The sequence below is a fragment of the Struthio camelus genome, chromosome Z (assembly GCF_040807025.1).
Source record: "Struthio camelus isolate bStrCam1 chromosome Z, bStrCam1.hap1, whole genome shotgun sequence".
Lineage (NCBI taxonomy): Eukaryota > Metazoa > Chordata > Aves > Struthioniformes > Struthionidae > Struthio > Struthio camelus.
In genome coordinates, this window is record NC_090982.1 from 52,559,037 (window position 1) to 52,576,544 (window position 17,508).

General features: G+C 41.0%; 1 protein-coding gene across 2 annotated transcripts in view; it reads right to left on the reverse strand.

Moving 5' to 3' along the window:
* LOC138064695 (leucyl-cystinyl aminopeptidase-like) overlaps nt 1-17,508 on the reverse strand; it is a 60,571-nt gene that overhangs the window by 16,444 nt on the left and 26,619 nt on the right. For both annotated transcript variants that reach the window (XM_068928458.1, XM_068928459.1), the window contains exons 3-8: nt 14,903-15,041; nt 9,083-9,214; nt 6,381-6,501; nt 5,559-5,713; nt 5,091-5,204; nt 2,727-2,858 (exon numbers count right to left, since the gene is read on the reverse strand). In XM_068928458.1, the coding sequence (XP_068784559.1) occupies nt 2,727-2,858; nt 5,091-5,204; nt 5,559-5,713; nt 6,381-6,501; nt 9,083-9,214; nt 14,903-15,041 (793 nt within the window). The remainder of the gene's footprint in view (nt 1-2,726; nt 2,859-5,090; nt 5,205-5,558; nt 5,714-6,380; nt 6,502-9,082; nt 9,215-14,902; nt 15,042-17,508) is intronic.

The following is a 17,508-nucleotide window of genomic DNA, read 5'->3' on the forward strand; positions in this document are numbered from 1 at the left end:
GCACTGTTACAGTACAAGAGCAACTCAGTAGCTGGCAGATTTTATCCCAAACAATATCATCTGAATAATTATCTTAACATCCAGTTGCTTTGGGAAAAAGTATTTTTGGATATCTCAAAAGCTCCAAACACAGAAAATAAAAAAGCTAATACAGTTTGAATTTTTTATCTCCGTTATCGTCATCTAAAATATATTGCTTTCTTACTGAAGTCTTTCTGCTGGCTGTCGTACTTCATTAGCAATACTCATCTGTATGGTATAGAACTGCACTTGCGACACGTGGTGTTTGACAGTTACGTGTTTTGCAGCTAAATCAAAAAACTAAAACGGATGGCAGAGGGAGATACACTAGTAAGCTGGAATTAAAAGTAGCAGTGTATTTTGACAATGTTTAAATACACGCATGTTTTATTAAACAAGCGCACTGAGTAGCCAATTCTGCAAAACGTTGAATATAATCTTTAATTACAGTTTCAAAGTGGCCAGGAATGTATAGCCAGAAAGGTGCTTTTACATAGTTGAAAGCAAGCCCTTGTCCTTCTCCAGGAACACTCCTACGTCAGTGTCACTAATCAATAAACTGCCTGAAGAATTGCACGCTGTACAACTGACTGCAGATGAGCAGTCATAGTCCTTGAAAAGTTTAAAGGCATACTTTACATTTCTGATACTAAAACATGTATTAGAGAAAGGATTAAGAAAACAACGAAGGCAAGATATTCATGAGGGCATGTATGGTTTTCATAGACTCCAAATTAAAGTCTGGGCATTCAAGTAACATCTTGCATGAAGCTGAAGTCTGCCTGAACAACGTTAATCTAATCTACTCATGAAACAGTAGGAATACCCCTTATCATAAGCTTGAAGAATATGAACGTTTGTTCCTTTCCTGCACGCGTGCATATTTAAACTATAGCTCTACTTTTTGTGGTTTTTCTCAGGAGTGCTTACTGTCAAATACTCCCAAACACCACTGTTACACCAGCTAGATTGCTGTCCCACCATTCAGCATTAGGGATACCGGTAATTTGCAAAACCACCAGGCTAAAATAATTTCGTATAGCAATTTCTATTCCAGAGCAATAAAACGTAGAGGCGATCTATTCATCTCTGTCACTTGGGAGTAAAAACGAAGCAAGCTGTGAAATTCAGTAATAGCCCCCATGAGCTGATTAGGGACTACACTGTGAGTGTCTGCCTACTCAAATTGCCGAGATACAGGGTCAAGAGTAGTGGGAATACAAAGATGACCTGTACGAATGAAAAAACAACGCAATTAAAGCCTCCACAATGAGCAGAGGAGCAAAGAGAAACCTGTTTCTTACAGCGCAAGGCCAAAACGTCTTTACCTCCTAAACTTAAAGAGCTAGGTTGTTACATCTCCCTCCAGAACGTGCACACAAAGACCCTTAAGAAAGATTTGATAGCAGTAAGCTAGTAGAAACGGCCTAACGTAATGTTTTACTAATCGACTGAAACTCTGGTCCCATCACTTTTAGAATACTTCTACTGAAATTATACAGAGCTTTGGTCAGAGAGTGACAAATTTCTCTCTTAAGTTACATCGCTAAAAGCGCAGTTGTGCAAGGCTTGTAGCTTTCAGAAGCCCCCAAAAAAGGGAACTACTTGAGACCGCAACTGCCTCTTTGAAGAATGAAATACGTCATGTCTTTTGACATACGTAGTCCCTTTTTAGGGACTGAAAACAAATCCGTTTTGCAGGCAAGGGTAAGCTGAAAATCACACAGCTCTGTTCTTGTACTTCAGAAAACAGAACAAGAGAAAAGCAGAAGCACATCACAACTGTAAGTACTCTATTCAGCTTCTCAGACTACCAAGGGATGCCAGACAACACGCTGAGCTGTTAAGTCTTGCAAAAAAAAAAGGGGGAGGAGAAACAAAACCAGCCGGGGGAGCTGCCTTGCACAGAGTAGAGGAAGATGCAGCATTAGACTATTTTCAAGTGAGCACTTGCTGTCTCCAAGGTTTCTTATTAGATGACAATACAAACATATAAACTGCATGAAAAAATGAGAGAGAACCCAGAAAAAGAGAGAAGGCTTTCCTCCAATATTCCCAAAAGCATAGGATGCCGTATCTAAAGACTGAGCCAATACAAGTCAGAATTTGGCAAATACAAGTATTTGCTCTCATCATGTTTTTCTGAGTAAGGCACAGCAAAGCTTTAAAAAGAAACTTCACGTACAAACCTCGCTGTACACTGAAAACAGATATAATCAGGTTGCAGATAACCAGGTATGCTGTCACACTGAAATTGCAGATGCAAATCTCCACCTCAGGAACTATCTAAAATGTTGATTTTTAAAAGGAGGGAGACTACGAAGAGGACAAACTGTTTCGATGCGTGCCTTTTTTCTTAAGCATCTGTTACAGTCTGCTATCAGAGACAGACTATATCGCTCGTTGGACATTTTGTTTTGCCCACCATGTCCCTTTGTATGCTTTCTGGAGTATTTTATTTCTGTGCTGAAGCACGCACCAAGCAGAAGAATATTATGTAAGCACCCAGATATGTGCAGATAATATTTTCCTAATGAAAGATTATGTAGCTGCTCAGAAACATTACGGAAACATCCTCAGGAACAAGACTGTTGGTGCTATGCGCAAACTACCCCAAAACAATTGTCAGCATATGCCTACTTACTCACAGTCCCACATCCATACTTACTATGGCTCATCACTTTCCAAAGATTTTTTGAAGTTACCTTTATATAAGAAAGCGCATCAAACATTTCTTCAATCTGTTCTGAAGACTGAACAGTGGAAGAGAGTGGATGCGAAGAGTTCAAGGAATCCTTCATCATAGCCTTGAAAATCAGATTTAGGAAATCTTCATCCTAGAAGAGAAACCTTTATACGTATCTGAGAAGCGAGAACATACACGGCAAGAAGAATAATAAAACTTGTCTTTGTCCTTCTCTTCCGTTAATCTGGCATAGCAGCCTGCTCTTCTGTGCTCTTAGGAAAAGCGTGCTAACCATCCTGCCAATGGAGGCAGCAAAAGTATCGTCAGGGTACCGCTTGTGACATCTACTCTTTTCCTGCTGGATTTTTAGCAGTGGAATCTAAATCTTGAGTTTGCACCGTAAGCCAGACCCTCAAGCCCTTGTCCCAGCTAAAAATATCTTCAGCACTAGAGAAAATACATGTAGCTAATAAACAAGCAAGTATCCACCAAATTTCAGATCTGGCACAAAATGTTTTCAGTCCATTTATGAGAAGCCAAGATTATAAAGCATACTAAAGGAGTCCTTTTTTTAAATGTTAAAAAGTGAAGCCTGTAGTGACAGTATTGACTATACAGTGATGTCTGTGTGAATGTGAACACTATCTTATCTAATGATCCTAGTACCAAAGTTACTTCTGTCTTTCCTTCTAGGATGAAGATATCTGAAATGAATACGTTGTCACCAGAACTACCCATCCCCAAACACTAGGAATTTAAACTACTATTAACGAAGCTGATCATACTGGTATTTGTACGTTCTATTTCATTGAAAGCTGAGCACGTTACTTCTCTGTACAGCTTCTGCGGAGCAGGAGCGGATCTTACCACGTTACAGGGAGAGAGAAGAGGGGAAAAAACAAAACAAAACACCCAACTCCACACCCCCACCCCACACACCAGCATATAAGACAATCAAGATGCTCTTTAAAAACGTTAACATTTTAGAGCTATTTTCTTTGAATGCAGAAGTTCTGAGTGAATTTTTACTTTTAATAAAACACTTTTTGGCACCACCATGTGGTGAAGTGAGATGTAGGTGAAGGCAGTTTGTCAGGCAGCTTTCCGAATGAAGCACATGCACGCTGTATGACAAACGTGTCCTTTTTAAACAGCAGACCAGTTTTGTGTCCTCCCCTCACTATGTATGTGCCCAACAAAAAGAATCTACGTAATCACACTTTCAGGCAGGCATCAACACAATTAACAAACTCAGGCCAAATGAACAACCTTTTAAACACCCAGCGCCAGGAAAGAAATTTACCGAATCAAGTTATCGGCCCAGGTTCCTTCTAGATGCTGAAAAGCTCTTAACGAGCAGCCAGGATGCTGAGAAGGGCCCAAACGAGCGTGCAGGAAACCGGAAGTACCACTTAGGCTTTTTACCTAGTGACTCTCTAACGCAAACTGCATAAGCAGTCCTGGAAGCAGAGCCTAGAACTCTCCTCTCCTAGAGGAGTACCTTTATATCAGGAGGCAAATTTAGTCTCTGTGCTGCTCTCTCCCTTCAGTCCCACCAGCATTCCTTTCTCTGCCTTTATTCACTGATAGAGCCACTTTGCCACAGTAGCTGGTGTCCTCTCCTTAGAGGTGAAAGGCTATATTTGAAGCCCTCATGTTATCCATAGCCGGAAAAGTTAGGTCACTCAGTTCCTGAGTAAGTTTTTAAATCATCATTAGGTTATTACATCAAAAAGTTTCCTGTTCCTTCACCCATGTTTATAAAGAGAAGCACTTGTGGGATTAGCGCTTTGTACTATCAGTGTAATTCAAAGCTATCAGAATCCACTGGGTAGGCCCGTAACATGTTATTAGATCAAGTCCCCAGTTTCCGAACCCCAGACTGGTTTAGACACAAGCACGTACCAAGAGGATGACGAGACAGGAACGACTCCAGGCATATTTGGTAATCTAAAGCCCTGGTGCTGCCTAAATCTACTAGGAAAAGTGAAAACTGACAAACTTTGCCAACAACGTGTTTGGACTTTCAGGACGTTGATTTTAAGTTCTAATTTGGTACACAGACATAGCTTTTAATGACCATTATGTTGCAGAGAATATCTCAGCTAACATAAACAAAGATTGTGCGTAGACCACTTCTGCACATTTCTAGTTACCTCTTCACTAACAAGTGTTAGAGAAAACCAACATTCATTTAAAAAAAAAAAAAAAAGACATTATCTCTAATATCATTGAAGTGTCAAAGAAGAAGAAATATAGCGTAATTCAAATGGGGCACAAAGTAAATTTCAGTGTGAGTTCATAACTATCAGTCCTTTGTGGTCAGTATTAAAAAACAGAACGTGGTGAAGATACAAAAAGACTAGTCATATAAAGTACTTACTGAATGTAATTCTGGAAAAATCTCCTCCATGGCAAAGTACTCCATAAAAGTGGCAAATCCTTCATTCAGCCAAAGATCGTTCCACCACTCCATAGTTACTAGGTTGCCGAACCACTACGACAGACCAAGAACATAATCCTTTTTCTCTATAAATGAGATAAATGCTCACTAAAATCGATTAAATAACGTAATCAAATGAGTACAGCGACACTCCATTCATCCTCAGCTTTGTAAAGGATCTCGTGCCAAAAAGAGTTTAGTCAAAACCACAGTAACGCTTTTGTATGAACACCTCAGTAAGTGGATCGTAAAGAGTTGCACTCTGCCTTCTGCATTAGAAATAATACAGCATTCTGAACAGATATAACATGCACCATAGTCACAGCGAGAGCAGGAGGGGAATTAAAATGCGAGAGGATTTTTTTTTTTTTTTAAAGCAATTAAATGACTTCCTCCCCAATCCAATACCTGATGGGCCAGCTCATGAGCTATCACTGCAGTTATTAGCTTTTTATCTTTTGCTGAAGAGGTTTTGTTGTCATATAAGAGAGTTGTTTCTCGGAAGGTGATCAAGCCCCAGTTTTCCATAGCACCTGACTGAAAATCAGGAATAGCTACCAGATCTGGAAAAAATTTGAAAGAAGCTATTGTTACTATTGAAAACTTATTTAAAACAATTCTGTATTTCAAGTCTACCTATGGCATTGCATACAAGCCCTAAAAACTTCATTATTTAAACCCTGTGGCTCATGTTTCAAACACAGAAGCTGCCCTGTAGATTTATAGCCATGTTTCTCTAGCAATACTCTGCGACAAACATCTTCAAAGCAGTACACAAACCTTGTCAAAAGGTCTTGCATGCACACAAGTAACCAGGAATTGCTCCTGCCACTACTGAAGGCGGTAGTCTTAAAAGACTGGCATTTAAGAACTCTCCCAGTCCGACACACAGAAAAGTCAGGTTGCAGATAACAGACAGGTACGCATGCCTCGCAGACTGAGAATTTTGCATCTCCCTATCCAAGGGCATCATGTTTAACTGAACTCTTCCTCTGATGTCACATACAAATCTAAACAATCTGGAGTCAAAAAGCTCACAGTTTTCCAGCGTGGGAAGATTTAGTCGATTTTAAAAATAATTTTTAGGTACCCCTCATTTGAGGGATGTTTTATGCTATCTACCTTTGTTAGCACTTCTTAAAGAAAGGAAAAATTCCCTGTATTGGTCAGAACTGATTACAGCTTCCTTTTTCCTGTTGTTTAAAAAAAGGGAAGTCAGAAAGGCCTTACCTAATTTTTCAAGAGGGTAATTTATTAAAAAGTACTTTTGATAAAATTCCAGAAGCTTCACTGCTGTGTTTAGAGCATATCCAACTTGGTTTAGATGCTGCGGTACGGCATAGATGGAGACCTAGTCCAAACAGAAGAGAAAACATTTCAAAATGTACAGCCACAAAAGCTCTATAAGGAAAAGAAAAGCAGAGAGAACTCCCCAGAACGGACAGGACCAATTTCTTGGGCACACTTTTTGGGGGGGGGGGGGGGGGGGGGGGGGGGGGGGGACGGACACAAGATGCAAACACAGATTATCAAGCTGTCTTTGAAGATTGTTGCCAGAGCTTATTATCAGTTGAAGAACATACAGACTATCCAATTATCAGCAGTGCAGGCAAAGACAGTGCAAGGCTATCGGCCCTTTTATGACACCTTTAGGACGGTCTTCAGGAAGGGCCTGCGCCAACAGAAGTTCATCCATTTCCCCTTCCACACCCCATGAGTTATTAACTGATCCTCCTGGCAAACCTTGATTCATTTGTAATTTTCAGGTATCACTAAGACAAAACTAATACCATCTGCAAGAAACTCATTCAAGGACTAATGATTTCCACCAAGTTCATCCATTCCTCTAAGGTAGGGGCCACATTAGATTCAGTGTAAGAAGCTTTCAAAAAAGTTGAGAATTTCAGGTCCTCCTCCATTCACACCAGAGTGGCTACAACAGTAAGAACTTTGATTAGATTATAAGATCCCTGTTCACCCAGATTTAGGATGTCTTTTCATACACAAAATATGTTGAGACTAATTTTTCTGTTCCCCTTTCTATTTTCAGCTCTAACACACACACACCCAAATCAACAAAACCACTAAAACAAAGCAAAACCAAAAACCTTAATTTGGCCCCCTCTTGCTAGGCTATGCGTCAGGGAACAAACAACATTTCAACTAGACAGATAGGGTGCTCTTTTAACTACTGAGCAGATCAGAACCAAGCACGTACCAGTAGAGATTTAATCTAGTGTTGCTGAAAGTACAAAACCTTATCAGATGCAAATTTTAAGCTCAAAAACAAACAAAAAAAGTCATGTGGGAATCTTTCAGGGTCGGGAAAAAAGCTTATTACTTTATGAACACAAAGCAACTTTACACACTCTAAGCCTGAGCTTGTCATTATAACAGCCATGCCAATAAGCTTATTTTACGTGAACTGGTTAGTTCAGATTCTTCGACTCTGCAGGCCACAAATTGCTGGAAGTTGAGACCACATCTCTAGAAAAACATCGTTATACGCCTGCCCTCTTCTTACAGTCTCAGTCTCCCCTGGCCTATTACTCACTGTTGGCAGCAGAACACCTCACCACCTAGACTTTGGCCTGACTTGCTGTGATTACTCTTATGCTGTCTCTCGTAAAGCTGATAAGCACTCCTATACATTGCTAGATCCCTTGTGCCTGGGTGCGTTCTAAGCTCTGCTGGACTTCCCTAGCTTGGTTAAGTCTTAGGGGGCTCAGAAACCCCTGTGATTCTCCTCACCTTTTACTGCTTCTAGTAGTCAGAACGAAGGAAGGGCACATGTAGGAACCACCTTCCCTCAGTCTCAATATATCATTCAGTCTTCCTTTCCCTCTTACATGCTTTACTCTGCCATGAATACTTCTAAAATACTGACGTGAAAACGCTGACAATCCATGCAAGTTACGCTCACTATTAGGAACACAGAAGAGCATATCACACACACAATTGCTTCAGCCTCTCTGCAAACATGAAACTTTTGGTACACTGGCTAATATTCTCCTCGGTAAAGGACAGGCTAAATGCTTTTGCCAGGAAAGAAAGAGTTTAACTAAAGAGCTGAAGAGTACTCACGAGGGTAGAGGGCGAAATGCAGTTTTTCAAGCTAGTAGGATGAACTGTATTTAGTCTAAGTTGTAACTACAATGACTTGCCCAAGTCAGAAGGAAAGCGTGTTGATACAAACCCAGCAGCTTTACCTCTGTATGCTGGATTAGAGATATTTAGTCCATGAGATTATCTTGCTAGCCTAGAAGATAACAATGCTCAGTACTGCTTTTGAAAAGAGTTTCCTCTCCCTCTTAAGCTCTATTAGCACTAACTCAACTGGCTTTTTCTGCACAGGTACTGACACTTCCCACACATCACCACAAAGGGGCAGTTCCTGCTACAGCCATGAAAATGACTGCTCACAGGAAACTCTTGCACCTCTTATAAGTAAGATTAAGGAGCATCTTTTAGTATTACCACATTCTTAATTTATTTACTGCAAAAGCACACATTGCAGGAACTGCTCGCTGACCCTGCGCACCAAATCCCTGCAAAGGACGAAGATTAAACAAGACCAATTATTTGATTCTCGGAACATCGGGGGGGGGGGGGGAGGGCACCAAAACGAAACAAAAAACAATTAGACCAGTGTATTCCAGTGAGTAAATATCGACTTAAAATTGGTCTGAATTTGCTCTACTGCAGAGCTTTTTTTTTTTTTCTTTTTTCTTTTTTTTTTTTTGGGGGGGGGGGGGAAGGGGGAAGAGAGGGAGGCTGGATATAGCTAACAGGCTCCTGAGGATAAAGAGGAGCATATCTGCAGCACTCCTGGAACTCATACAGCAAAAAGGGTTTCGTGATGCAAACAGCATGCAGGCTTTTTGGAGGGGAGGGGCTTTTTTGAGAGGATACTTTGAGGGGAACAAACATACCAGAGTCCCATTAGTTTCCCTGCTGATGTTTTTCAAGTCTGCAACAACAAAGGCTACCAAGTAGGTGCTCATCTTCAAACTCACAAAAAACTCATCTTGAACAATCCCATTTGTCACAGGAGTAGTGGCTTCCTGCAGGTAGAAAGAAAATACTGTTATTGTTGCAAGCAACAAAAGACTAAGACACGCAAGCAGTCAGTGGTAAGTTACAGAATTACTTCACAAGCGGCTAGCAACAGCTTATGACCAAGAAGTAAAGATGTTCTGCAAGTCTGCTTATCATTCGATGGGATCGACAAGACCCACAATCCACATCTAAATTACTCATAGTTTAATAACTTGAGGAGACCTGGAACATTTAAGCATTACCCCAAAAGTAACTGTCAAGCTTTTATTATGCAGCATTACTAGACAATTCCATTGTTGCAGAGAAACCTCGTATCTCTTTTGGTTCACCCTTAAAGCCCCCAATATAAAAGCCTAATATGCTTTCTTATAAAGCTTTATAAACGAATCATCATTTACTCCCAGAAAGTGCTTCTACTCAAATAAAAACACACGAACATTAAAAAAAAAAAAGCTATTTCTATACAAGATTGTTTTAGATCAAAAGTGATCAACATCCAACTGCTGTGAAACATTCAACTGCAACGGTGAAACAGACTAGATTTTTAGGCCTGAATGGATCAATAAAAATCACCTAGCCTGATCTCTGTGTATGAACCTAATATAACGCTTTCTCTGTATATGAACCTAATATAATGCTTTCTCTGCATATGAACAGAATTTCATTCTTGAACTCCTTCAGTAAATCCGTAACTTGTGTCTTTACTACAGCTTCTCCTTCATAAAGGGGAGATAACCTATCTACTGTGGCTGCAAATACATGGTTTCCAAAGTCAGTTATTCTTGTTAACAAATAATAATAAAACCCCTCCCCAAAACCCAAATTCAAGAACACAACAGTTTACTTCTAGCCTGAATTTGAGTCAGCCACTCTATGCTGCCATACTAGCTGTGTACATGCTAGTTGAGAAGGCTTGCCTCTAAGATCTCCTGCCCATGCAGGTATCCACAGACTACGACAAAGTTCACCCTTTAACCTTCTCATGGATAAACTAAAAAGCCTCATCTTCTTAAGTCTCTCCATCCAGCATAGCACTCCCAGGACCGACAGCTATTACAGGGGAATTTGTACCCCCCTCCCCCCCTCCCATAAGAGAGCTTCTAAGAGTAAGTATTTACTCTTAGAAGTGGGCCTATCCTAGTACTGATCTCAGCAACGTTATACTTCTGCACAATATGATCCTCTCATTCACATCTGTTATTTCTTTCTTTATGCATCCAGGAATCAATTCACTCCTGTCAGCTACAGTATTGCACTGGAAGACCATGCTACCTAACACTCACTCACTCCAGGCTAAGCATAAAATTTAAGAATTCGGCAAGTGCAAGAACACTTGTAGGATCAGGGACAAACGTGAAATTAATCATAAAAACATGCCAAGAAAAAAAATTTTGTATGTAAAGCGTTAGTACTGTTACAAGAGAACTCACTGATGCAAGGAACGTCACTGAGGACGCATACTTTTTCAGACACCCTTGCACAAACTCTACAGTTTTTTTGGTGACTGTACGAAACACAGAAATTGGATTAAGAAGATTTTCTTGTAATTCACAAGCAAGGGAGAGCAAGTTTTCTTGACAAACTGCGTAACACCAAGGGCACCACTTCTGAACCATTAACAGACTGCACGTTTGGAAGTCACGAGTAAGTACAGCAAAAGGAAGAATTATACAGTATGAAATTATAAGGAGCTGGGGGGAGGGAAACAACAAAAACAACAAAATTGCTTGCAGTATAAACACAGATGAGTGTAAGGTAATCGTTTTCAATGTACTGTTTATGCATTAGCAAAAGCATCAATTCACTTGCTCTGTATGTTCTTACTACTTCTTGATAAGTTTTAATTAAACCCGACTTGTTCCTCTGAATTGAGGATCAGTGCTTGATCCTCACACAACTTCACTCCTGCTAACGTCTTCTTTTTGATTTCTTTTTTGTTCAACAACTGGAAGCTTTTCAAATCTTGATTAATCACACAGATAAGGGCACAAACAAATTCTAAAGCAGAGATAAAAAACACAGAAAAAGAGGAGATGATAATTTTTAATGTGCTTTTAAACATCTCACCATAAAAATCTCAACAGATTCTGCAGACGAGAAGAATGGACAAACAGGATGTCAGGAGAAAGGTCAGGTAGCAAGAATCACAGAATCACAGAATGGTTTAGGTTGGAAGGGACCTCTGGAGATCATCTAGTCCAACCCCCCTGCTCCAATAGGGTCCTCTAGAGCATATTTCCCAGGATCACATCCAGACGGGTTTTGAATATCTCCAGGGAAGGAGACTCCACTATGCAGCAAGACAGAACGCAGGCAAGAGAGATAACAACCCCTTGATGGAAAAGGCTGACAAGACAGGAAGGTAGCAGGCATCTCAGTTTGAAGGAAGTGCAGCAGCTTGTACCTATAGCACTTGCAGGTAACTGAGCAGAACAGGAAGAAGCGGATCTGCAGCTAATGCAAATGGTATGGCAAACAATGGCAGGAATGAAAAAGCCAAAAAGAGAGGCACAAGAGGCCTCATGTCATCTCAAAAGGAATTTAGGGTGCAGGAGTGACGTTAACCATTTGAAGAATTATTCTACCTACGGCACCATGCTGAAACCAAGGGAAGCAGTCTTTCTTTCCAGTTCAGGAACAGCTAATTATATAGCTAAAGCAGGTAATAGGGAAAATTCATAATATCAATGCTTAAAATGATAAAAAGGCACAATACCTCCCACTGTTCACGACAAGGAGAATGGTTACAAGGTCACATTTCCCAAACCTCTATTTTCAGATGGCTTCCCATCTCCTTGTAAACAATACTGCAAAAGCAATGCAAGGAATGCTACTCCGCAGCAAGAAAAGCTAGAAACTTGCACGTAAGCGGAGGAAGAGAGAGATGCGTTAATGATCTTACAGCAAAGGCAGCTCTTCAATAGGTTTTCTCCAAGTGGATGACAACTTGCGGTGCGCGTGTACGTCAAGTATACAACGTCAGTACCCTCTGACAGCACCAAGAGGGCTCCCCAGCTGCTCCGTAACAGCCTTCCCAGTTGAGCAGGGACAGAGGGGGTGGGGAACAGCTCCCTCCTCAGCACAGAGCCCCACAGATGCATGTTTTGTGTGACTGGGAATGCAAGGTAGAAGTTATGGGAGGTTCCAAGAGTAAGGCAAATAAATCTTTCTTCCTCAGAGTTAGTTTACGTGTCCCTAGGCTGTGGGAGGCAGCTAGTTCCAGATTAATCGCAGGACGATCTTCAGACAACTAGACAAGAAATTCACTAAAAAAGAAATTCAGAGCTTCCCTTTCAGGCGCGTTTGTTGAACCAGCCACTGAATTCCAGCCACAATTCTCGGCAACACGGAACTGCAACTCCAAGTAGCTTCTCTGCAGATTCTATCGGGAAGGCCGAAAGCGCTGCTCATAGCTGCTGACACTCGCCGTGCACGGCATCAGATGACCCACTTGCAAATCTACAGGAAGATACAACTTGAACTCCCATAGCCTTGCCCGATGCCACAAACAAATGCACTAGTTCCCCAGATGACTTCTTCCTGTCCACACAAAGTTGAACAAACGCCTTGCACAAAAGATAGGAAATCTGCGAGACCTCAAGGGAGAAGACAGGGAAGCCAATGGAGTGACTAGATTAAATAACCAAACAAAGCGTTTACCAAAGAAGGCAGGTTGGTGGGGATGTACCACCTCATTGGGTGGGAGAAAGGCAAGGAAGCAGGCATGCCTGCTGCTGTAGTGAGAGCCATTGCTTTTTCTTCTGGACAAGGCTACCACCAACAGCAGGGGGCATTTACAGATATCCTAAAAGACAGCAGGCAGGTAATGCTTCTCAGGTCAAGCCTCTGAAGGGGAAATAAGAATCCCTAAATGAGGACGTTTCCAGAAGGAAGCAAAGAGTTGTAGTAAGACATGTGATTTTAAGGATCACCCTCTTCCGTAGAACAGCAACAGGATCTGGGAATAAAAGCTTGCCATACACATCTTCTACTTAACTTTATGAAATTTTCCCTGCTCTGCAAAGACTCTTGAATCAACCCCAACCTATTTTCTTAGCTAGCCAACCACAGCTGAAGCAGAACGGATGGTTATTTTCCCCTCCACTCCATCTGCCAGTCATTCTCAGCCAAGCTGGCAGCCAAGGGGCTAGATGTTAAGGGTATATCAGATAATTCTGTCTGACCCAACTGGAGCGAAAACTGTCACGGAGTATTGTTCCTCATCTTCCTTATAATCGTGCCCATGAGCTAGAGAACAAACAGCAGACGTAAAGATCACAGTAGCAGTAAGTTATGGAACAACTTTCTATGAAAGTCTATGCTGGTAAAGCAGAGCAGCAGAAGAGGAAAAAAGAAAACTATTTTGGGTGGCAAACGTGTCTTGCAGAGGACTCACCATTTGTGGAAGGTATGCTTAAGAAAGGAATAGACTTTTAGCAACTATTTGCAATTGGTTCAGCAATGTCTGCTTCACGCATGCCACAATGTTAAATCATGGATTTGCTTTCTATAAATGAAAAACTACGAAGCAGTTTTACGAAAGCTGCCTCAAGCCACTCACATCCAGCTCCTAGCAGAGGAAAGTGAGCTAGCACCCTTCCTTGTTTACATAATACAGGAGAGTCGTCCAGCTAAGTCTGTATTGCAATCCTTTCAGTGAAGAAAATAAACAGCAAATAAAAATACTCTTAGGGCTGGAAACCAGTGCTGCAATCCTACAGAAGCATTGGTTGAGAATTACCACAAACCCATGTACTTACATATTCACCCACTATGAGCAAGAGATTATTTCACATGGGCACAGTTATGAGCTTGGTTTTCAAAAACAGGACAGCTACATCAGCACCTGAGCCTTAAGACAGCCTTCTGGAACGCTAATTGCGCTGTGTACATACATGTCCCACCAACACCAAGCACGTAGTTTTTTCCATTACTGGTTAGAGTAATACCATCATTAATGAGTTTCTATCAGGTTACAAATGCTGATAAGGTTTTGATGAGAGGGGACCTCATTCAGAGGCAGAATAGGTAATGAGTTAGTCTCGCTAGACTATCCAAAAGAATTTTGTTTCTCTAAAGGTATCTCCAAAGGCTTAACGGTCAACATAAAATGCAGATACACTCTTACAAGATTTTGGCTGCAAGGGTCTAGCTGATGGGACTTCAGACCCCCCATTCAAATTTCAGAGCTGAGTCCCTATTCATACCCTACTTCCTTTTGTTGAAGCTTAAACGCACAGCCTTCCAGACCAGGCATCCCTTTCACAGACTGTTCCTCGGGTACACATATTACTGATGGATATAGTCCACCCTTCTGCACATGTGCAGTCTCAGCAAGCATGGAAACCTCAGAACAATTTCTTAAGGTCGTTTGAGATTGTTGCAGCCAACAACAAAAATCCTTATAGACAGTGATACATTTACATGCAACAGGAATCCCTCCTGTAGCCGTTCAACTGTCCCTACAGTAACATCCCTACGTTATGCAGTGCATTAAACGGTTTCCTCTATAAAGCTACTTAGTTCAAGCCCTTGAGGAAGAGATGGTCATTTCTTCATAAAGTCATACAGTTTATAGCTTACCCGCTCAAGTCAACCCGCTGGATATTATCACAACAGAAACATAATGCAAAGCACTTAAAGAGATTACACAGAGGATAGCACTACTAAAAATCCTCCACAAAAATAAGTACCTTCGGCATATTTGACAGGGTGGAAAGTTGCTCATCTCTCTTGATCTTGATTAGAAAGGTAGCTTTAAATGCTGGTTCATCAAAGCATGGAAAAGCAGACCTTGCAGCCAGAGGCTCAAACTGAGTTGCTGCAAACCACCTAATGAAGAGAGTAGGGAAGAGCAAATTAAAAATTATGAAAAGAAAAGTCAGTTTCTGTACGTTATAGAACAGTCATTTTTCTACAAAAACTTTCGATAGCTTGATATGGCAGAACTTTTCCTATCGGCAGATGACTGGGTTGGTCTAGTCAGACTAAATGTTTCATTAGGATTATAAACAAAAGGTTTAAAAAAAAAAAAAAAAAAAAAAGGCAGCTTGTTTATTTGAGGGTTCACCTGCTTGGCTGTTTTTTGCTTTCTTAGCTTATACCTGGAACACCACAATCACAAAACAGTCACCAAAATATAAGCCAATTAGCTATAAGCCCCTCAAGTAAGAAGGAACAAAACTTAAAGCAGACTGAAAAATTCACTTAGTAGGCATGCCCACTATAATTAAAGTTTTAAAACCTCAGTGGCAGAAAAGACACAAGGAAGCTTCTGCACCTAACCGTTGAGCCTCCTTCTGCAGCTGCTCCCACAATTCATCTGACCATCTCCCTGTTCCCCTTGCTGGCTAGGGGACGGATGCTGTTTAAGCCCGTGCACTGTTCTGCCTTTGATCCAACAGCTAGTTTTATCAGAGGAACACAACTTCCATCTCCCAGAGGTGCACGTTCCCTCCCGCTCTTGAGTATTTTGGTATTAACTAGCTGCAGAAACCATGGCTTTTCCTAGAGGGCTTCTCTGAGTTGAATTCTGCTCCTGCAAGACAACCCTGGGAGCTCAACAAGAAGTTTGCCCATTCGAGTCTAATTACAGGCTAAATAGTAGAGAGAACAGCAGTTCCAATCACTGCTTTTTTAAAAACTTACTGCTAAACTGACCACAAGCTTTGCTGTTTTTGTTTCGGCCCCCCCCCCCCCCACACACCTTTTCTTGCATCGTGGAGAGCAAGAACTTATTACACATTTTCACTTCAATGCTTTTGGACCTGCAGCTTTCTGAGGAGTCACGTGGCTGCCTAATCCTACAATTTGCCTCCGATTCCACTTTTGATTCCTTACTCTTTTCCTCCCCTCTCACCAACAGGGGATGTCGCAAGTTTCATATTCTTTCCTTTACCTTGAGATTGCACACAAGGGGGAAAAAAAAACAAGGAACCTTTTTGCATAAAAACAGAAATAGGGCTCAACTTGTGCTTTTTTTTTTTTTTTAAATCACTTGCATGTGGCAATAGTGAGTCATCCTGCCAGTTGACAGATTTTACTACTTTTGTTGCAACACAAAAAAAAAACTCTTCAAAAAGAAAAGAGAAATTAGTCTAGAAGAAAATCTTTTTCAAGTTGCAATAGCAACTTGATAGCTCAGGTTTTACATTAAAATGTAATAAAAACAGGTGTCCTTGTAATGGCCTGTATTTCTAAAACCACTGACATTAAGCATACAAAGATACAGCCCCTGGAAATAAAAGGGGCAGGCAAGGCAACAGACATGTAAGCAGCAGAGTCATCTGAAGAGGATTTACCAAAAAATACACAAGTTAAAAGGTGTACTACATCTTCTCCCTGAATAAAAGTAGGCACCGCTGCACTGAAGGGGGACAAAAATAAAAAAAAAAAAACCACACCCATCACACCAGTGGCAGGTCTGTTGTTTTTTTTTTTTTTTTTTCCTTCAATCTTGGCCAACACTTACACATCCTCTTTCTACTACAGTACAAATAAGGAAAAAACTTAGAGCTTCAGCTACATCAGAGTAGGAAGAAATATGGAAACTCAAAGAGGAGGATATTTAAAATGCTTTAAGCCTTTTTTCCTTCTGCATTCTTACTGCAAGGACTCTTACTGCATTCCTACTCTCATTTCGCTTCATATTTCATGGTAATGCATGTCGTGCACTGTTTGCGATAAGCTACTTAGCTCTGACAACATTTCATTTCATCCTGTGGAAACGTTCTTCCGATGTAATCTACCCCTTGTGATTCTTTATTATCAGAAGCATTCCCGTGACAGTAAGACAACCTTTAGCATTTTCTCTATGATGCCAGAGTAACGAGGCTATCGGTGATTTCCCAAATGACAAGGGATTATTCCCAGTCATCAGGCACACACTGGAACATTTTACTGTATTCTCAGGAACAAGCCTCTTATGAAAAGGTTACGGAAAGCATTTTCTTCCTGAACAGTCACCTGTTTGCACCTCAGTAAGACAGATCCACGTTCGTCAGTTAGAGACACAGGCCAACGGAACAGATCGGTAATCCTTCAGCCCAGGTTTCTCTCTTTAAATGCTTGATCCCCTAAAGCAAGCCCCCCAGACTACATGGTGTAAGGGCCAACAGCAACATGCAGGAGGGAAGGAAGTTTCTGCTTTTATCTCAGTTACGGATCAGTTTAAGAACCAGGTTAGGCTCTCCAGTTCCTCTGAACACATCAGTTGTTTTGACAGCACCAGTTGTTTCCAAATATGTGCATGCTTTTTCTACACTTCAGCAGTATGTCACAGACACACTTGATCTATTCA